The 22414-nt window shown below is 44.3% G+C and overlaps 1 protein-coding gene across 1 annotated transcript in view; it reads left to right on the forward strand.

Annotated features, from left to right (window-relative positions):
• The window catches only part of LOC137368642 (cadherin-related family member 2-like), a 199930-nt gene that overhangs the window by 143131 nt on the left and 34385 nt on the right, over nucleotides 1-22414 (forward strand). The window contains exons 20-24 of the mRNA XM_068028782.1: nucleotides 11825-11874; nucleotides 13938-14098; nucleotides 16185-16287; nucleotides 20633-20721; nucleotides 21780-21860. Of these exons, the coding sequence (XP_067884883.1) occupies nucleotides 11825-11874; nucleotides 13938-14098; nucleotides 16185-16287; nucleotides 20633-20721; nucleotides 21780-21860 (484 nt within the window). The remainder of the gene's footprint in view (nucleotides 1-11824; nucleotides 11875-13937; nucleotides 14099-16184; nucleotides 16288-20632; nucleotides 20722-21779; nucleotides 21861-22414) is intronic.

Here is a 22414-nt window from a genome sequence, read left to right on the forward strand (position 1 = left end):
TCAGGAGCAGACAGCAGTCGGAGATCTTCCAGCATGCCGGAGTTTAGAAAAAAAAAGCAACAGTGATGTCACAGGAGAGCTGCAAGGTGATTGGTTGGTGAGTCACTGCTTTTAGGGAATACACTAAATAGCTGGGTAAGTATCTAAGTTAAGAAAAGTTTAAAAGTTTAAAGTTTATTTCAAATATAGTAAGTAGTGTTTTTTTTAGGGAGTTCTGTAGTAACGAGGACCAGGGAAGAAGGGCCCTAGGATAACTGATATTATTGGACATTAAGAGCTTCCAGAAGGTTTAATTTAATTTAAATGGTTAAGTTATGGCAGGAGAGCTCAAAGCCGTGGTGTGCTCCTCGTGCTCCATGTCGGAAGCCGGGAACATTTCCAGTGCCCAGGACTAGCATGTGTGTAGGAAGTGTCTCCAGCTGCAGCTCCTGGAAGCCCAGGTTTCGGAGCTGGAGCAGTAGCTGGGGACACTGTGGAGCATCCACAAGGTGGAGAGTATCGTGGAGAGCACGTATACAGAGGTGGTCACACAGCAGGCTCAGATCCCACAGGCAGGAGGGGAATGGGTGACCACCAGGCAGAGTAAGAGGACTAGACAGGCAGTTCAGGAATCTCCTGTGGCTATTCCCCTGCAAAACAGGTATACTGCTTTGGATACTGTTGGGGGGAATGGCCTCTCGGAGGAAAGCAGCAACAGCCCAATTTGTTGCACCACGGTTGGCTCTGCTGCACAGGGGAGGAGATAAAGTGTGGGAATGCAATAGTTATAGGGGATCCAATTATAAGGGGAATAGATAGACGTTTCTGTGGCTGCAAAAGAGACTCCAGGATGGTATGTTGCCTCCCTGGTGCTAGGGTCAAGGATGTCTCAGAGCGGTTACAGGACATTCTGAAGGGGGACGGTGAACAGCCAGTGGTCGTGGTACACATTGGTACAAACGACATAGGTACAAAAAGGGATGAGGTCCTAAAATCAGAATATAGGGAGCTAGGAAGTAAGTTGAAAAGTAGGACCTCAAAGGTAGTGATCTCAGGATGACTATCAGTGCCATGTGCTAGTCAGAGTAGAAATAGCAGGATATATCGGATGAATCGGTGGCTGAAGAGATGGTGTGAGGGGGAGGGTTTTAGATTCCTAGGACATTGGGACCGGTTCTGGGGGAGGTGGGACCAGAACCAACTGGACGGGTTACACCTGAGCAGGACCGGGACTGATGTCCTAGGGGGAGTATTTGCGAGAGTGGTTGGGGAGGGTTTAAACTAAAATGGCAGGGGGATGGGAACCTTTGCAAGGAGTCAGAGGGGGGAGGATCAAAGACAAGAACAAAAGACAGTAAGGGGAATAAGAAAAGTGATGGGCAAAGAAATCAAGGGCCAGAATTAAACAGGGCCACAGTAAAAAATAGTGGGAAAGGGACAAGTAATGTTAAAAAGCCTTAAGGCTTTGTGCCTTAATGCGCGGAGCATTCGCAATAAAGTGAATGAATTAATCACGCAAATAGGAAAAGGTAAACGGGTATGATATAGTTGGGATTACGGAGACATGGCTGCAAGGTGACCAGGGATGGGAAGTGAACATCCAGGGTTATTCAGTATTTAGGAAGGACAGACAAAAAGCAAAAGGCGGTGGAGTTGCATTGCTGGTAAAAGAGGAAATTACCGCAGTAGTGAGGAAGTATATTAGCTCTGACGATGTGGAATCTGTATGGGTAAAGCTGAGAAACACTAAGGGGCAAAAAAAGTTAGTGGGGCTGGAAATTAGACCCCCAAACTGTAGTGGTGGTGTTGAGAATGGCATTAAACAGGAAATTAGAGATGCATGCGATAAATGAACATCTGTAATAATGGGTGACGTTAATCTGCATATAGATTGGGCAAATCAAATTAGTCACAATACCGTAGAGGAGGAATTCTTGGAGTGTATACGGGATGATTTTCTGAAAATATACGTTGAGGAACCAACTAGAGAATAGGCCATCCTAGACTGGGTATTGTGTAATGAGAGAGAAATAATTGACAATGTAGTGGTGCGAGACCCCTTGGGGACGAGCAACCATAATATGATAGAATTCTTCATCAAGATGGAGAGTGACGTAATTGATTCTGAGACAAGGGTCCTGAATCTTAGTAAAGGAAACTATGAAGGTATGAGGCGTGAGTTGGCCATGACAGATTGGGAAACGTTACTTAAAGGGATGACAGTGGATAGGCAATGGCAAACATTCAAAGAGCGCATGGATGAACTGCAACAACATGTTGTTTATCCCTGTCTGGTGCAAAAGTAAAACCGGAAAGGTAGCTAAACCATGGTTTACAGGGGAAATTAGAGATAGCATTAGATCCAAGGAAGAGGCATATAAATTTGCCAGGAGAAACAATGATGAGGGGAGGGGAGATTGCGACGCAAGTGTGGGCCACAGAGTGGCCGAGTAGGAGGCCCCGCCCCCGAGCCTACTAGGAGGCCGCCAAGTTTCACTGGGCAGTGACTCCAAGCAGCGGCCGGCCCCTCCGAAGTTGGCTGAATGCCTGTGGAGCTGGGAGGCAGCTCTTAAGGGACACTTGCTGAATGCCACGATGCCCGCTGCAGCCAAAATGGCATGGGACAGAACAATGTCAGGCACGCCGCCCGGCGCCAACTCACGCCATTTTGTCCGTCCCCCGCACCCCCGCCCATCCCCAGAGGCCCCTTAAAATGTTGCCCCTTGTCAAAGAAATGGTATCACATTACAAAATGTCCCTAAAATATAGAAATGGCATCTTGGAATCATTCAGAAGGAGGCCTGTGTATGATGTAGAAATGACATCAGGTTATAGAAATAAACTCACATTATAACAATTAACATCATGTTTTGGAAACAGCATCATGTTATAGAAATGTCATCATGTTATAGAAATGTCATCATGTTATAGAAATGATGATGCTGCATCTCTGACAGAGTACTACATCTTGCCCAGGAGGAGCAGGAGAGACCCTTCTGACCCAACGAGGAAACATTGGGCCCTCTCCACTCTACTTGATCTACTGCAGCTGTGATCGCCCTTATTTTACCATACCAGTATGGGTTGGGGGAGGGGGGGCATTGTTGGGGGGTTGGGAGTCTGTTTCCGTCAGTCCCCAGCGGTGTCTGTCCGCTGCCCCCATTCTCACTCCCATCTGCCAGCCAAGATGTCATTCCCAATGATCGGATGCGAGACAGAGCTGAACTATTAAGATGAGACCCTGAGGTGAAAAGTAGCTTGGGCTTCATTCTGAGGAGTCTGTGGACGTTTCCTTTCCACCCAGCAACCCCTGTTTCACTGTCTCCCTGAAGTTACACTGGCAATAGTTTGTGACCTGTACCATCAGCATTTGGTACTTACTGTAACTAATGAATACATGGAGTAACCCCATGGGTCTTAAAAGGAATAATACTACTTCTGTTATTGCTGCTTAATATTTATTGAGCAGTATAAACTGTGAATTAATGTGGTTGGTAATATACATATAAAATGAACAGCCACCACCATTTGGCTGAATTAGAAAGACAGAAACTGGCCATTTGGTACAACCAGCCTGTGTTAGTGTTTATCTCCACACTAACGGTAATCTTAATCCTATTTGCCTGCCTTGCTTCCATATCCCATTATCCCCTTTCCTTCAACCAACCATATAATCCATTCTTAAGTCCACATAGGCATATAGGTTTGTTTGCAATGTCAGTTTGCATTTTCTGGCAAAGTTTAATGGAGGACTAACAACAGCCAAATATTATGGGGTTACTCTAATTGATTTAATCAGGCAGAAATTTCTGAATTATTAAGTAGCTGAATTACTTGGCTGACATTTTTAGTCACACTCTAATCAGGTCTTAGTTTAATGGCAGTCATTGTAATTGTTGGTTTTAATTTTCTTCACATTCAATATTAAAAATATGTTATCTTGCTGGATAGATGTATGGGGATATATTGCACCTCAATAAAAAGGAGTCATCATCACATTTTCTAACATTGCTTTCAGTGTTACAAATGCAGTTTGCTTCACATTGCGGCCGAGTTTTCCATTTGGCGGGAGGCCCCGTCGACCGGCTGAAAAGTTGGTGGCGAGCCCACCTCTGCCAAGCCTGGGGAGCCAGACCAGGACTTTTCCCTCCCCAGGCCTTTAATTAGTCTGGGCAAGATTTCCGACTCCTTGAGAATGGAAGTTCCACCTAATGGAGCTGCTGGCCAATCAGCAGGCTGGCAGCTCTTAGTCCCAACAGCGCTACCAGGGGCAGTGGCCACTGTTGGGACTATACCCAGCCATCGGAAGAAGATGATGGACGGCCCCAAACAAAAAGGTACGTTTTTGGGATCTTGCCGGGGACAATCAATCGGGCCTGGAAAGGCAAGGGGGGGAGGGTGAGGTTCGGGTAGGGGAGCGGGGGGTGTGTTGTGCATTGGGGGTGGTTGGGGTTTCGGGGGCGGCCCTCCGTCGGGCACAGGGTGCCTGACCAGAAGGGCCCCGCCCCCAGCATGTGAGAAGGCTGCCTGGTTTCATCAGACAGGCTTTTTGAGGCCTCAACCACCCACCAGCCAAGGGTAAAATACCCGAGGTGGTGGGCAGAGGCTCTTAAATGCTAGTTAATTGATCACTTAAGGGCCTTGATTGGCCTGGGGCAGGTGGGTCTTGCCACCGCTGCCCCCCATAAATTGGCAACAGGTGCGGGAGAGGTTCGGGAATGGCCCCCCTGCCTCCCACTCAATTTTACGCCCTCCCTCCCCCCGCTACCAGCCCGCTCGTTTTGGGGGGGGGGTGTAAAATTCTGGCCTACATTATGGTAGTCTTAGAGTCATAGTGTTATACAGCACAGGACAGGCCCTTCAGCCCATCGTGAGATATTTCGAATACATAATTAATGAATGCATATGTGTACAACTTTTGTGAGGAGACAAAAATTATGTTTTTGTACCTGGGAAAGGATAGGCAACTGCCAAGTGAATTTTGTAATGTCATCAAGTCCCTAAGAAACACCAAATCAGACAGAACATTCCAGAAGCAATTCTAGTTCTACCCACAAGGTTGACCGATAAAAAGAGCATGCATTTATATAACAACAAATTGCATTTATACAGCACCTTTAATGCAGTAAAATGTCCCACGGCGCTTTGCAGGCGCTTTATCAAGCAAAATTTGACGCTGAGTCACATAAGGAGATGTTCGGACAGCTGACCAAAGTTTGGTCAAAAGAGGTAGGGATTAAGGAGTACTTCGAGGAGGAGGGAGAGGTAGAGAGGCAGAGAAGTTTAGTGACGAATTCGAGAGCTTAGGTCTCGGCAGCTAAAGGCACGGCTGCCAATGATCGTACAGTTACAATGAGGGATGTGTAAGAGGCCAGAATTGGAGGAGGAATTAGAGATTTGTAGGGTGGGAGGAGGTGACAGAGATAGGAAAGGATGAGGCTATGGAGAGATTTGAACACAAGGATGAGAATTTGAATATGAGGCATTGCCAGACCCAGAGCCAGTGTAGCTCAGCAAGCATGGGGTGATGGGTGAACAGGTCTTGAAGCGAGATATTTTTGCATATTTGTTCATGGAATGTGAGTGTCGCTGGCAAGGCCAACATTTGTTGCCATCCATAATTGCCCTTGAGAAAGTGGTGATGAGCCGCGTCCAGGTGGGCAGGTACACCCAAAGTGCTGTTAGGAAGGGAGTTCCAGATTTTTGACCCAATAAAGCAACGGCGATATAGGTCCAAGTCAGGGTGGTGCATGGCTTGGAGGGGAACTTGTTCTTCTAGGTGTTAGAGGTCGTAGGTTTGGAAGGTGCTGTCAAAGGAGCCTTGGCGAGTTGCTGCAGTGCAGCTTGTATAGGGTACACACTGCTGCCACAATGTGTCAGTGGTGGAGGGAGTGAATGTTTAAGGTGGCGAATGGGGTGTCGATCAAACAGACTGCTTTGTCCTGGAGCTTCAGTGTTGTTGGAGCTGCACTCATCCAGGCAAGTGGAAAGCATTCCATCACACTCCTGAGGATACAGGCAGCAGAGTTTTGAATGAGCCCAAGTTTATGAAGGGCAGAAAATGGGAGGCTGGCCAGGAGAGAATTGGAAAATCAAGTTAAAAGGAAACAGAGGTAACCTATAGTGACTTTCACATCTGCAGAATGTCCAAAAATGCTTCACAGCCAATGAATTACTTTTGAAGTGTAATCACTGTTCAAACGGGAGAGTATTGAGAGGGTCGAAGAAGTGAGAGACTTTGGAGTGTATGTCCACAGATCCCTGAAGGTGGCAGGACAGGCAGATAGAGTGGTGAAGAAGGCATATGGAATGCTTTCCTTTATTGGTCAAGGTATAGAATACAAAAGCAGGGATGTAATGTTGAAACTGTATAAAATGCTGGTTAGGCCACAGCTGGAGTATTGCGTACAGTTCTGGTCACATTACAGGAAGGACATAATTGCTCTGGAGAGAGTACAGAGGAGATTTACAAGAATGTTGCCAGGGCTTAAAAGTTGCAGCTATGAGGAAAAATTGGATAGGCTAGGGTTGTTTTCCTTTGAACAGAGGAGGCTGAGGAGTGACTTAATTGAGGTGTACAAAATTATGAGGGGTCTAGATAGAGTAGACATGAAGGACCTGTTTCCCTTAGTGGAGAGGTCAATTACGAAAGGTCACAGATTTAAGATGATTGGTAGAAGGATTTGAGGGGACATGAGGTAAAACTTTTTCACCCAGAGGGTGGTGGGTGTCTGGAATTCACTGTCCGGATTGGTGGTGGAGGCAGAAACCCTCAACTCACTTAAACGATACCTGGACCTGCACCTGAAGTGCTGTAACCTGCAAGACGATGGACCAGGTGCTGGAAGGTGGGATTAGATTGGGCGGCTAGTTTTGTCGCCAGTGCAGACACGATGGGCTGAATGGCCTCTTTCTGTGTCGTAAATTTTCTATGTTTCTATGGTTCTGTTGATACATACTGGAATTTTTCCAGTTTTCTGGCGTGATCGGGGGCAGATCAATTGCCTAAGAGCAGATTTAACAGAGGTGTTCAAAATCATGAGGGGTCTGGACAGAGTAGATAGAGAGAAACTGATCCCTTTGGCAGAGGGATCCAGAACCAGAGGACACCGATTTCAGGTGATTGGCAAAAGAAGCAACAGCAACACGAGGAAAAACTGTTTTACATGCGAGTGTTTAGGATCTGGAATGAACTGCCTGACAGTGTGGTGGAGGCAGATTCAGTCAAGGCCTTCAAAAGCAAACTGGATAACGGAGCTACAGGGAAAAGGCAGAGGAGTGCAACTAGGTAAATTGCTTTCACAGAGAGTCAGCATGGACTCGACGGGCCAATTGGCCTCCTTCTGTGCTGTAACCATTCTATGATTCTAAGGATCAGCACCCAATGGCAGGCTGGGGGCCAGCACTCTAGAGAGGCCTACAGACCCTCCCTGCCAGCCTGGGTGAAGGTGCAGCTACAGGCTGTCCTGTAGAGAGATTCCCCCCTGCACAATGGTGGCCTGGCTGCTTTTTCATGTTTTTTTATTTAACCTTTAAAAAAAGTTGCTGAGAGGGTGCTCCACATTGAAGTGCCCTCAGGGTTACTCTCTCAGTCTGCTGCTCCTCTCAAGCACGAAGGCCTCTGACCGGCCCTCCAGCTTTGAGAGCCCACCTGCTGCCTTGAATGGATAGTGAACTTGTTTCCATGCCAATTAAGGGGGTGCCTCCATGAGGATCCCAAAGAGTGATTGCTACCTCCTCATACCCCCCGCCCCAGGGTGTGGGGCAGGTTCGGGACCTGGAAACAGTCCTGACTCCTGTTTCCTGACCCCAGGAAGGAAAATTCAGCCCATGGCATCTCTTTTGTGTTTTCTATAAGTCAGAAAGGCTGGCTGACGGGTTTTGGGAGGATATAACCCTGAAAGGAAGAGTGACAAGTGAAATGTACACTTGACCACTGCCCCTCTGCTCCCAAAACTACCTCAGCAACTACACGCCCCATCCCCCAGCCTCCACCACCACCCCACCCCATCAATCATTTCTGCCCTGACGAAAGACCTTCAAATGCTTCTATAGAGGAAGCTTTGAATTGCAACCTGAAGCACCAGGGAGAAAGGGGGACTTTATTGGTTATGTATCAGTATGGTGTGACAATTGACCAAAGAGCCCATTTGTTCTGCCAACTGTGCCCAGGAGTATGCAATGTTATAAAGACATACCATTGTAGTGTGCATCTCATTGTTAACAAATTGCTTACTGCTATAAATACTACTTAATGCATTCTTCAGCAGAGAAGTATCTCATCTGCAAGATTTGGGGATGTTGAGGGAGGTGTAAGAACAATGTCTTCTCCCTCTTGTTTTTTGACTTGTTTCCTTGTCATTGTGCAGACTGCTAATCTTATTGAATGTGCAGTGGAACTGGAAACAGACAGCTACATTGGAAACAGTCTGCAAAATACAGTGAAGTGCTATTCGGGCTACTCTATACTGGATCCTTTCCATGTATATTAGACAGTTTCTTGGCATTCTGCATGCACTACATTTATGTACAGTGCTGTTTAAACTACTTTCACAAGACAGAGATTGCAAGAAAAGGCAGAATTTAATCTGAATTTACCAGACATCAGAGATTGGGGAACAAAGCAGAAAATGCTGGAAACACTCTGTGAGTTAGCATTTGTGGAGAGGACAGATGAGTTCATGTTGAAATTACAGATGAAAAGCATTTAGAAAGGAACAGAACAATGGGAAAGGAGAAGGAAAGCACAGACACAAACTGTAAGGTGCTTAAATGAAAAACAGGAGACAGTTAAATGGCTGAAGTAATATCTGGGATATCAGGGGTGTTTGTTCCTGTTTGATGGTTTGAGTCAGACCTTTCTTTGTGATCTCTCAGCGTTGCTTTGGATTTTTTTTTGCCAGAAGTTTTTTCAGGTCATTGATTTTTTTTTTTAAATTTCCAAAATATACTTTATTCATAAAAGTCTGGAAAAAATACATGACAAAACAATTCCAAACAGCACCAAGTCAAAAAATACAAACACAGCAAAGGAGGTCAGTTTCCTTCAATACAGGAGTGAGTTGCCTCACAACCCTCCCATTTCATTTTTCATTCCATATACATTTTACAGCACACAAAAATTTTCCCGATACAATTCGAGGGGTTTCCCATGGATCCAGCCCCTCAGTTGGGCTTGGTGGGGGGGACCTTACACAGTGGTCTTTCCCCATTGAGTCTTTGCTGCGGCTGCCCCAAGCTCTAGTGCGTCCCTCAGCACGTAGTCCTGGACCTTGGAATGTGCCAGTCTGCAACAATCGGTCTTGGACAACTCTTTGCGCTGGAAGACCAGCTAGTTTCGGGCAGACCAAAGGGCGTCTTTCACCGAATTGATAGTCCTGCAGCAGCAGTTGATGTTTATCTCGGTGTGGGTCCCTGGGAACAGCCCGTAGAGCACAGACTCCTGTGTTACAGAGCTGCTTGGGATGAACCTCGACAAAAACCACTGCATCTCTTTCCACACCTGCTTTGCAAAGGCACATTCCAGAAGGAGGTGGCCAACCATCTCTTCCCCACCACAGCCACCTCGAGGGCATTGTGCGGAGGGGGTGAGACTTCAGGCGTGCAGGAAGGATCTGACGGGGAGGGCTCTTCTCACCACCAGCCAAGATACATCTTGATACTTGTTTGAAAGTTCTGGTGATGAGGCCTTCTGCCAAATGACTTTGACGGTCTGCTCGGGGAACCATCCGACAGGATCCACCATCTCCTTTCCCATAGGGCCTTGAGGACATTCCATGCAGACCACTGCCTGATGGATTGGTGGTCAAAGGTGTTTTTCCGCAGAAACTGTTCCACGAAGGATAGGTGGTATGGCACAGTCCAACTGGATGGAGCCTTCCGCGGCAATCTGACCAGACACATCCTTCGCAACACCGGGGACAGATAGAACCTCAGCATGTAGTGACACTTGGAGTTTGCGTACTGGAGGTCTACACACAGCTTGGTGCAGCCGCACACGAAGGTAGTCATCAGGATGAGGGCGACGTTGGGTACATTTTTGCCGCCCTTATCCAGAGGTTCGAACATCGTGTCCCTCCGGACCCAGTCCATTCTGGATCCCCAGATGAAGCGGAAAATGGCTCGGGTGACCGCCACGGCATGGTATGGGCCAGACCTGCGCCACGTACAGCAACAATGTGAGCGCCTTGCACCTGATGACCAGGTTCTTACCCATAATGGAGAGAGACCGCTGCTCCCACATGCTCAGCTTGTGTTGTACCTTGGCTACTTGCTCCTCCCAGGTTTTGGTGCACGCCCCAGCCCTTCCAAACCTTATCCCCAGCACCTTCAGGTAGTCTGACCTGACGGTGAAGGGGACAAAGGATCGGTCAGCCCAGTTCCCAAAGAACATCGCCTCGCTCTTGCCGTGGTTAACTTTGGCTCCCAAGGCCAGTTCGAACTGGTTGCAGATGCTCATCAGTCTGCGCACAGACAGCAGGTCCGAGCAGAAGACAGCGACGTCATCCATGTAAAGGGAGGTTTTAACCTGAGTGCCTCCGCTGCCTTAGATTGTCACCCCTCTTATGCTTGCATCTTTCCTAATAGATTCAGCAAAGGGTTCAATACAGCAAACAAACAAGACGGGGAGAGAGGACAGCCTTGTCTGACTCCAGATTGGATCGGGAAACTTTCTGATTCCCACCCATTGATTGAGACTGCGCTACTGATGTTGGTGTAGAGCAGTTTGATCCAATTGCAGATTCCCTCCCCAAACCCCATTTTGGAAAGCACGTCCATCATGTAGGTGTGCGATATCCTGTCAAAAGCCTTCTCCTGGTCCAGGCTGATGTGGCAGGTGTCCACCCTCCTGTCCCGTATTTTCTCTACCAATCTTCTGCATTTAAATGAAGTTCACACATTCAGTGCGTTCCTTGCTACCATTGTCTATATGCACACACCTCCTTCGGGTGTTGGTAACAACACCATTGTTCCCATGAAAGCAGAGTGATATTTCGCAAAAAAACTTTATTTATTCAGATCAGATTGGCAGAATCCTTTTGCTTTTTATCTCTTTCTGGACACCATTTTATACCTTTATTATCAGTAGCAATACAATGTCAGATTCATTTGTTGGCATATATTGTAATATACAAAGCAGCTCATTGGGCAGTAGATCCACATAATGGGAACTAGCTTGACTTAATTTGCTGCCGGCAGTAATTTATGGAACTAATTTACATAACTGACTGCCTTTATACATTTACAGTATCTGTAGCTAGTTAGTGCCTGGACAATATGTACAGTCTTCTTTGGCCTCCTTGTCTCAAGAGACAATGGGTAAGCGCCTGGAGGTGGTCAGTAGTTTGTGAAGCAGTGCCTGGAGTCGCTATAAAGGCCAATTCTAGAGTGACAGACTCTTCCACAGGTGCTGCAGATAAAATTGGTTGTCGGGGCTATGTACAGTACTGTAAAAGTATTTTAGTATAATATTTTAGGAAAGAATGGTATCAGTTTAAGAAGGATTACTAATATGGAATGGAAAATATATGATTCGCTCTATCATTATTAACTTGCTTTGTTATTCAGTTATGCAAATTTTCACAGTTCTCTATTTGATTTTCCAGCTGTAGTTAATCAAAGGACCAAATTTAGGGCATTGGTTCTACAGTAAGGAAATTCTGTTTTGCTAAACTGAATGCAATTTTCTTGAAAATGTATGTCATTAACTGTTTCTTCGCTACTAGCTTTATAATATTTGATAACTACAGTTGTGTTTCTTAGAACGATTTAATCAAACCATTGCTAAAATTAAAAGCCTATTATTCACGAGGGAATTTAATGCCTGATTCTGGTTTCCTTTCAGTCGTTGTATCTGAATTTATTACCGAGGGGTTAGAGGTAACAGTGTTTGAGGTAAGATACTTCAACTCACTTTAATGTTTCATTTTATTGGCTTTGCCCATTTTGATTGAGCCTAGGCCTACGCGATAGGTCCTGGCAGCACACTCCTGCCAGTGGATGTGGTGAGAAATTGGCCAGGACCCAGATACTACAGGTCTTGCCTATGCTTCAAATTCTTGGCAGAGCCTGTTTAGAGAGCAAACAAGAGGGCATATTTTTGGTGGAACACTGGGTATTTCTTCATCCATTGTCTCCTTCCCGTTGAGTACCCTCCAGACTGGGAGGAACCCACTGGGTCCTGGTTGGATTCACCACCCTAAGGTTGCCTGCATTACAATTACATTTGTCCCTTTCAACCCTTTTTAGGAAATCTAGGCACGTGGTGAAATTGGGCATGAGCACAAAACAGGCAGAATTGAATTTACCTCCTGTTAGATGGCACGCCCGATATTCAGTTTTAATGAATAACAGGCAACTGATACAATTCTCTACTCTCCTCTCTCTTGCCCCCTCCCAAAAAACAACATCATGACAGAGTTGACAGAGATTTGTTTTGCGTCCCCACCCACATCCAGTTTCACTTGTACTATGTCATAAGGTTCTTCATGGTGCACTTAGCATGTCCTTAAAAAAAGTCTAGGAGTTCAGTCAAGCAGGACAGCACTAGCCATCAGTTATGTTATTCTCCTATGAGACCCTTGGTTGATGAAAATTCTCTTCTCACTGTTTGTCTTGTAAAAGAGATCAGGTAGAGGCAGCTGGTGGGTTTCAGGTCCAAACTGGGGAGGGGGGGTGGGGGGGGGGGGAAATACAGCTCCTTACATATATCATTTTAATAATTTAGCATTTGGAGCCAATTTAGCAATTCTTTGTTCAACTCCTATAGCCAAAACATAATTGGCCCATTGGCTCCATTTGATCCACCTCGAAGAAAATCTGTGGGTTTGTTAGCATTTGTTGAAATATGCACATATCAAGTTTCATTATTCAGATAGAAATCAGATAGTAGCCTTGGAAGTGAACAATATAGATTTATGTTTTTAATAAAGTACAATAAAGACCACTTGGAGGGGATTAATATATGTGAGTCTTTGCTGCATGCAAGTTTCCCTTTCTCTCAGTTATGTGCATCCAACCTTTTCATGTATATGCTTAGATATTGTAGCCTATCCCCACTACTAGTCCAGAGATTTACTCTGGGTATCAATGACTCAAGACTACCAAATTATTTTTCACACATAGCACGTTTATTCAGAATTTCAAAATCTTATATTCAACAGAGATTATACTCACTTGTCCACGTAAGCTAGGTTACTTGGGTCCATCCGAGAGTTGGAATGGAGCGGATGATCAGTCCTCCCCTTCCGGTTCTCCAAATAGTTGATCAGACTACTTAGTCCTGAGCTAGCTAGCCAGTACTTCGGAGCACACTTTCTTATACCCTGTTTCATGCATGCTGCCTGCGTGATCAGCTCAGGATGGGCCGGACCTGACTACCCGATGTACAGTGATTGGTCGGTCAGCTGTTGCTAACGCCACGGGTGCGCTACGTCAACCACAGTCGGTCAACCGTTCACCGGTTTTGACATTTGCTTATTTTGGTAGCCTCATCCCTCAAGTTTCGACCACATTGCATAGCTCGTTCTCGGTTCTCCAGCCCTTGTCTGATAACAAGACATTACCTCAATCTGCCGACCCCCGGTTTCCGAGCAAACAGCCCACATGGCGTGTCAGTGACAAACTTAGCAACAAGTTAGACATGCCTCCATCATGACCTTGCAGGTTTCAGTACATTCACTTCCCCATTAGTAATTCAATTACACCACATTGCTGCTTCAACATATCCCACTTCCCTGCTGTGGACACTTATTTACCACTTTTAGCCGCACACACTATTTCCCCACATACCAGGTTACGTACTGTTCAGGGGTTGGTCGGCTACAATATATTGGACTTTGATGTCCAGCTTGCCACTGCAAAAGTAAGGTTTAACGGTAGTAAAATGAACATGTAGATTTCAATCAGTTGTAGCATTATTAGCTGGACAAGGTTAACATTTCTGTATGCATGTTTAGGCCACTGACTGCGATGCCGGAAAGAATGGTATTATTACATTCCGCATTGCAGAAGTCACGTTTTCTACAGCAGATGAGCTGCCAATCAACAAAACAGCAACAGAGCCCTTTTATATTCAGACATCTTTAAACAGCCAGTATAAATGGGAGGGCAGTCTACGGTAGGTAACATCTACCTTGGAATTTTGGCTTTATTAATGACTGGTTACAAAACACATGATGGGTGAAATTACAAGCTGGATTATTAGTGTACAAACATTTCAACACCAACGTTTATCCCCACTTGCCCACCACGTGCCCAATGAGAACGGACAGGCAGGTGGTTTAAAATATTAGCAGGATGGCACTCATTGGAACCACACTGCACACACGCCCCTCACCGTTTTAACAGAAATGTTTTGGGCACCCTCATGCAGATTCAAACATTCAGGTCTGATGACATCAATCAGGCCCAACACATTGGCCTCAATATTAGTCCCCCAACACAGGCAGGAGAGGATCAGTGGGGTTGTGGTTAAAGACATAAATTTGGGGATCGTGACCCCAGCTGGGTTCTTCAGCCGTTTTTGCCCTCCTCCACATGCTCTCCATCTCCCCATAAATATCTGGGTCATTGTAAGTGGCAGCAGTGATGTTGGCAACTGGTGCCAGCCTCACCAGAGAAACCAGTGCTGAGGATCAGCAGACCCAGAAGAGGTCTGAAAGGGTTAGATTGTTGGTTTTTTTTGTATCCCCTTAATAGTTTCCTTGGGGGCTAGGAGGAGCAGGAGTGCTCCTGTGAGCTGCCCAAGGAATCCTCAAGCCTCTCCTGACTGCAGTCACATTGCACCCTCTCTTTCACTTACTTTGCCAGGAATTGTTCCTGCAGTTTCCCGGCTGCTGCTTTCTGTTGCACTCAAATGACTCCTGACCTTATTGAAGTGGGGTTTGGGGGTGCAGGCAGCCCTGCTTTCTATATAAGAGAGGGTGCAATGTATATATATATATATATATATATATATAAAGTCCAAAGAGTTAAAATGGCCTGGGCCTCAAGCCACCACTTGCCCCAAGTTACAATCAGGGCTTTAATGAGTTTGTAAGAAATTACTTTGTCATTTCTTTTAAGTGTATCAGCCAAACACTCCTGTTAAAAAAGCAGACGAAGAAATTTAATTAGAGGGCATTAATCGTTCCTATGCCAATATCACACAGTGCAACATTGTGCAGTTGGACTAAAGCAAAATGTCAGTGATCATTCAACAGACTCAGTTGTTATTGAGATGTACAAACAAAATCTTCCAACAAACCTCTCTTGTCTCTCCCCAAAATACACATTAAAAAAATGGTTGACAGAGATTTGTGCAATATTGGTATTGCAATTTAAATACTTCTTGTTGCATGACAAATTCAAAAAGCAAAGCATGGGAGCAAGATTAACAATGAAAGGGCAGCATTCCCAATGCTTCATCTTTGAACAATTAAATATGTGCCATCTTACCTTCCTCCTTCACCTAAAAATTGTAGGTGAATGTGCTCAACAATGTTGACAATGATTTCTTAGTAACTAACCTTTACCACAACAAGTAGAACACCAACAACTTGCATTTATATAGTGCCTTTACATGGAATTGCATATAGCACAGAAACTGGCCATTCGGTCCAACTAATTTGTCCTGTTGTTTATATTCCACACGAGTCTTTTCCCATTCCAACTACCTCATCTCAGCTTTTTAGCACATCTATTTCGTTTTCTCTCATGCACTCATCAACTTTTCTTTCAAAAGCATCTCAACTATTTGTCTCAGTCACTTCCTGGTGTTGTGAGTTTTACATTTCTAGCCACTCTCTGCTTCAATAAATTTCTCCTTATTTCCCTATTGGATTTATTAGTAACTATGTTGTATTTATGGCCTTTACTGTAGTACAACATCCCAAGGCACTTCGCAGGAGCATTATAAAACAAAATTTGACACTGAGCCGCATATGGAAATATTAGGGCAGATGATCAAAGGTTTAGTCAAAGACGAAAGCTTTATGAAAATCCTTAAAATAGGAGTGAGAGGTTCAGAGCTGGAGAGGTTGAGGGAGGGGATTCCAGAGCTTATTGCATAGGCAGCTGAAGGAATGGCTGCCATTGGTGGAGCAAAGGGAGTCAGGATGCACAAGAGACCAGAGAGGGTGTAACTGCAAGAACAGATCGAGTGTATCTGACAAATAATCAGAACACAGTCCTAGCAAATACTTCCGTTGTTGTTTTATTTTAAGAATAAGGAATCATTTGGACTTTGCACTGAAGGGAAGTTGGAAGATAAAAGTTGTTGCTATTGATGGAGGATTGCCCAGCAACACTGTTCATCACCTATTAGAGGTAAGTTTCCATTTCAATTCAGTACTCTTTCAGCATTTATATACATTCCATTTTGTATTTTAGATTTGAAAGCATAGTAGAGCAGGGAATGTGTGTTCAAAATGATTGGGAAAATTTATTTGCTGACGATTTGTGATGATATTTTAAGTCTGTTCACAAAGATTTCTTTAGCTTGATATTTCTTCCAAAATTGTAAATTGTTAACAAGGTTTTTATTTTTGTATTAAAAACTTAGAATGGTGTGCATTTTAAAAAACTTAAAAAGGATTTTTCAGAGGACATTGACACCTGAAAATAGCTGAAATTTTTGGATGTTTTGAAAGGAAGCTGACTTTGTATACAAGGACAGGAAAGCAGGCAATTTCAAGGAAACCAGCAAAGGGTTTGACCTCCTCAGAGCAACTCTTTGAATGACAAGGGAGACTCTATGTCTGGATATGTGACTTGTTCAGGAAGGTTTTGCTTTCACTTTGGACTTTTTAAAAAGCCAGTGAGTTGCACAAAGACCAGGCATTTGAAATTTGGTTTTTGACCTGCCTGGAGATCAGAGAGGAAGACCCAGAGAAAGTGTTACCTCTTTCTGTAAAGGAATCCTGCATCCCTTGAGAAGAAGCCCTGTATTTCAAAGGTGGCATATTCCTATTGCCTCTTGTCTCTGATGAATCCCTGCATCAAGCATGTTTCCTGTTGCCTCCCGTGTTTTAAGAAATCCTGAAATTTGAAGAAATCTTCTACTGTTATCCTGCTGCTGTAATGCCTAAGAAGACCTGTTGCTACACCCCTGATGAAAGACATATATGAAGCCTGCTGCAGTTGAATTGCCTTGAACGCCTACCCATCACAGACAGATGGGATTTATCCTAGGATTCTCTGGGAAGCTAGGGAGGAGATTGCAGAGCCTTTGTCCTTGATCTTTATGTCGTCATTGTTGACAGGAATAGTGCCGGAAGACTGGAGGATTGCAAATGTTGTCCCCTTGTTCAAGAAGGGGAGTAGAGACAGCCCTGGTAATTATAGACCTGTGAGCCTTACTTCGGTTGTGGGTAAAATGTTGGAAAAGGTTATAAGAGACAGGATTTATAATCATCTTGAAAAGAATAAGTACATTAGAGATAGTCAGCACGGTTTTGTGACGGGTAGGTCGTGCCTCACAAACCTTATTGAGTTTTTCGAGAAGGTGACCAAACAGGTGGATGAGGGTAAAGCAGTGGATGTGGTGTATATGGATTTCAGTAAGGCGTTTGATAAGGTTCCCCACGGTATGCTATTGCAGAAAATACGGAAGTATGGGGTTGAAGGTGATTTAGAGCTTTGGATCAGAAATTGGCTAGCTGAAAGAAGACAGAGGGTGGTGGTTGATGGCAAATGTTCATCCTGGAGTTTAGTTACTAGTGGTGTACCGCAAGGATCTGTTTTGGGGCCATTGCTGTTTGTCATTTTTATAAATGACCTGGAAGAGGGTGTAGAAGGGTGGGTTAGTAAATTTGCAGATGACACTAAGGTCGGTGGAGTTGTGGATAGTGCCGAAGGATGTTGTAGGGTACAGAGAGACATAGATAGGCTGCAGAGCTGGGCTGAGAGATGGCAAATGGAGTTTAATGCGGAAAAGTGTGAGGTGATTCACTTTGGAAGGAGTAACAGGAATGCAGAGTACTGGGCTAATGGGAAGATTCTTGTTAGTGTAGATGAGCAGAGAGATCTTGGTGTCCAGGTGCATAAATCCCTGAAGGTTGCTAACCAGGTTAATAGGGCTGTCAAGAAGGCATATGGTGTGTTAGCTTTTATTAGTAGGGGGGTCGAGTTTCGGAGCCACGAGGTCATGCTGCAGCTGTACAAGACTCTGGTGAGACCGCACCTGGAGTATTGCGTGCAGTTCTGGTCACCGCATTATAGAAAGGATGTGGAAGCTATGGAAAGGGTGCAGAGGAGATTTACTAGGTTGTTGCCTGGTATGGAGGGAAGGTCTTACGAGGAAAGGCTGAGGGACTTGAGGTTGTTTTCGTTGGAGAGAAGGAGGAGGAGAGGTGACTTAATAGAGACATATAAGATAATCAGAGGGTTAGATAGGGTGGATAGTGAGCGTCTTTTTCCTCGGATGGTGATGGCAAACACGAGGGGACATAGCTTCAAGTTGAGGGGTGATAGATATAGGACAGATGTGAGAGGTAGTTTCTTTACTCAGAGAGTAGTAAGGGCGTGGAATGCCCTGCCTGCAGCAGTAGTAGATTCGCCAACTTTAAGGGCATTTAAGTGGACATTGGATAGACACATGGATGAAAATGGAGTAGTGTAGGTCAGATGGTTTCACAGCTCGGCGCAACATCGAGGGCCGAAGGGCCTGTACAGCGCTGTAATATTCTAATTCTGTTCATCAACCTCGCCTGGAGAGCCTTTGAGTGGCATCTGGCTATTCAACTCTGGGGCACCTCACCAAACCGAAGAACTTCCTACCAGAACGTGACAAACTAAGTTATATTATTATTCCTCTATTCTTATGAAACAGCTGTAAACCAAAATCCTTTTTCCCCAGTTAATTGTGTTTTTTGAATATATATGTGTGCATGAGGGCTAGGGAAATAAGGAGCTTTTCATATATAGAGTTATCTCATTATTGGTTAAGAATTGTTTTATAATAAATAGTTAATTTTGTTGTTGATTAAAGAAACCTGGTTGGTGTGCTTTATTCTGGGGAACAAAGAAAGTATGTAATTGGCTGTCTTTTGGTAGGTGGTAAAATTTTTTGATGTGCTATGACGCATGGAAAAGTGGGACAGAATTAACAGTGCACTCCTCCTGCCTCAGTCGTAACAAAATGCATTCTTTTATAATACTAACTTGCATTTCTATCAGAAGATTGAAAATTCACAGCCCCAGCATCCCAGCATAAATGACTTTCAGCACTGATCCCCATCCCTAACCCCCAAGAGTGTGCTCACAGAATCTGAAGAACCCAGGAGGCTGCCCATGTAACTAGGGGCACATCTCGGGCACCAACATTAGAACCCTTGGCCCCTTCCTTTTTCTCATCTACTTGCTGCCCCTCGATGACACCATCCAAAAACACAATGCCAAGTTCCACAAATACACAGACAACAACCAGCTCTACCTCACCACCACCCTTCCAAAGTTTCTGATTTGTTATGCTGCTTGTCCAACATACAGTCTTGGATAAGCAGAAATTTCCTCCAACAAAATATTAGGAAGGCTGAAGTCATTGTTTTCAGTCCCCGCTACAAACTTCATTCTTTTGCCAGAGACTCCATCCTTCTCTGTCTCTCTGTAACATCACCTGTCTTCACCCCTGCCTCAGCTCATCTGCTGCTGAAAGCCTCATTCATGCTTTTATTACCTCTAGACTTGACTGTCCCAATGCTCTCCTGGATATCCTTCCATCTTCCACTTTCTATAAACTTGAGCTCATCAAAAACTCTGCTGCCTATCTCCTAACATGCACCAAGTCCCTTTCACCCATCACCCCTGTGCTCGCTGACCTACCTTGATTCCTGGTCTGACAACACCCCGATTTTAGCATTCCCATCCCTGTTTTCAAATCCCTCCATGGTCTCGTTCTTTCCCTATCTCTGTAACCTTGTCCCTAGTATTTAGTCCCTTTAGAAACCATTTGGCACCACTCAACCTTCTCTTTTCCAGTGAGAACATGCACAATTTACATTATCGACATGACCGAGGAGGCCAGGAATCTCGACCAGAAAGTGGGTACTGGGCCTACCCCAGAAAGGAGTCAGAGGTGCCCCCTTGACCTCCTTAGTAAGAGGGCTAAAACGTTGCCAGAAATTATCTTCGTTCTTCAGGGATCCAAGGCGCATTACATGCCTCGATCCCCATTTAGGCCCCACATTTACCGTAAGGTGGCTCAGTACATCAGGACTCATTCGGCATATTGCCAGGCCACATGTATGGGGCCTTCTGGCCTCAGAGATCCTGCCACCCACCCCCCCTCCCCACCCCAGCCACATCTCCTTCTCGACCTTGATTGTATTGGGTTAAGACTCCACCCTTTACAAGGACCCAAAGAAACAAACGAATAAGGATTTTGTTTGTATAGTGCAGAGATCTTCCCCAATATCCATTCAAAAAATCTTAGTTTCCATTCAGTTCTCAAATCACAAAATTTGGGCAAGACTATGTGGAATCTAAGTTTAAGAATGTATTCAAATAAAAACTTTGGTATAATCGGTGTACAGATTTGTTCTGGACTTAACCATTTATTTTTGTGGCCATCTATCTATAGTTTCCTGGCACCCTCATGGTACCCTAAAGATTATCATAACTCTACCCATGTATATTGTTCAAATAAATAACTAATTCTGATTTTTCTCTTCAGGTCTTTGTTGTTGATGGGAGCAGTAAACTACAACTCGTTTTTGACAGTCCTCCTGGAAGTGTGCTCCTCAATGAGAAAAAAATACTGAGGTAGGGCAGAGATACTGGACCTATATTATCAAAATTGTTTAATAACTTGTAGAATTTACAGGAGGAGCACTGATTTAACAATACAACCAAGACCTAGAAGGAGATGTAGCTGGGGGGGGGGGGGGGGGGGCAGGATCGCTGAGGCAGCTATCAGCAAGAGATTTCCTTGTCCTTGCTTGACCTGAGCTCATGAGACTTCTAGGGTATGGAATTAATGTTGAGAAGTTCTAGGGCCACTTTCACCCAACTGTATATTATTGTGCCCGCGTCTCATGGGTTTATTCTGCAGCTAGGATAGGACAAACCCAGGAATGTTGATGGCACAATCTGGAAGCAAATGAGGAAAATGTTGAAGTAATTGACCCGAGAGGTGAGTAAAGCATGAATAAAAATGTCTGGAATGCTGGGGTGAAGTAAGGGTGGAAACTCTTGCACCTAGGACAGAAAGTTGTTGGACAGAAAGTCTCATCCTGAATTTGAGCCCATCAGACTGACACTTCTGTGCAATACTGAGAGTGTGCTGCTTTTTTGGAGGTATTGTCTTCCAGATGAGCTGTTAAATGGTGGCTCTATCTGGCTATTCAATTTTTTTCAAAGAAGAGCAGGGAACTCTCCCAAAATACCAGCTGGCATTCATCCCTCAACCAACACTAACAAAACAGATTAACTGTCTTTTATTTCATTGCTATTTATTGCACCTTGCTGTGTGCAATTGGCGTTTTATTTGCTTGTGCCACTACAGTGACTCCTGGACAATGAAACACTTTAAGACTTTCCACAAATGTGAAAATCACTATACAAATACAAGTTCTTTTTTTATATAGTGTTAGAAAGTGAATTATATCTGATTTTTATAGCAATTAATTGTATTTAAATGAAATGTCTATTGTAATTCCTTTGACTGTTGACAAAGTAACCCTCTACATGTCTGGTTAATCATTCCTTTGCCATTGGAGATTACACGAGTTTCTCATTATAAAATCAGAAAATTATAACCCATTATTGCACAACATTAGTATTTCCCCCAGTAGGTCTAAACAATGTTTGTTCCATTGCAGTATTTTGGAAGCTGCTGTGCCTGAAAGCAATGTGATTGTATCAAACATTTCACCAGCCATCAAGAACTCTAATCTAAAAAGGTAGGTAGATTACAAAGAAAAGTTTCTAAAAGATGTCAAGAATGTTTTTGTTTTCTTCCTCTGAGGACAAAAAGTCTGCATCAATTTAAATTGGGATACTTTTAATAAAAATTCAGATCCAGTCTGGATTAGTTGAATTTGGGATATGCTGTCCCTTAAAAATATTGGCATGAACAAGTCATGCATTTGCATTTTATTAGAACTTTTGATTTTGGTGCCAGGAATTTCCTCGGGGCTGCTCCTGCCTGGTTTCCGCAGAATATCCATCAAAGTGAGTGAATGTCTTCGACACAGTTTACAATTAATTCAAAATGTGTACCATTTAATATTTATTGTGTTTGACAGTCTATATATGAAACAGTACCAGTATACTGTCAAATGTTACATCAATGCCATGTCAGGATGATTTCCTTACTCAGAATTGGTGAATGTATAAAAATAGGGAACATTAGCGTAATAATAAGGTCGACATTTCTTTGTCTGGCTCCCAGATAGCTCCTGAAAAATGGGAGCAATACAAAGTTCAAATTGTTAATCTGTTAATTATATATCAA

Source organism: Heterodontus francisci, chromosome 4 (genome assembly GCF_036365525.1).
Source record: "Heterodontus francisci isolate sHetFra1 chromosome 4, sHetFra1.hap1, whole genome shotgun sequence".
Taxonomy (NCBI): Eukaryota; Metazoa; Chordata; class Chondrichthyes; order Heterodontiformes; family Heterodontidae; genus Heterodontus; species Heterodontus francisci.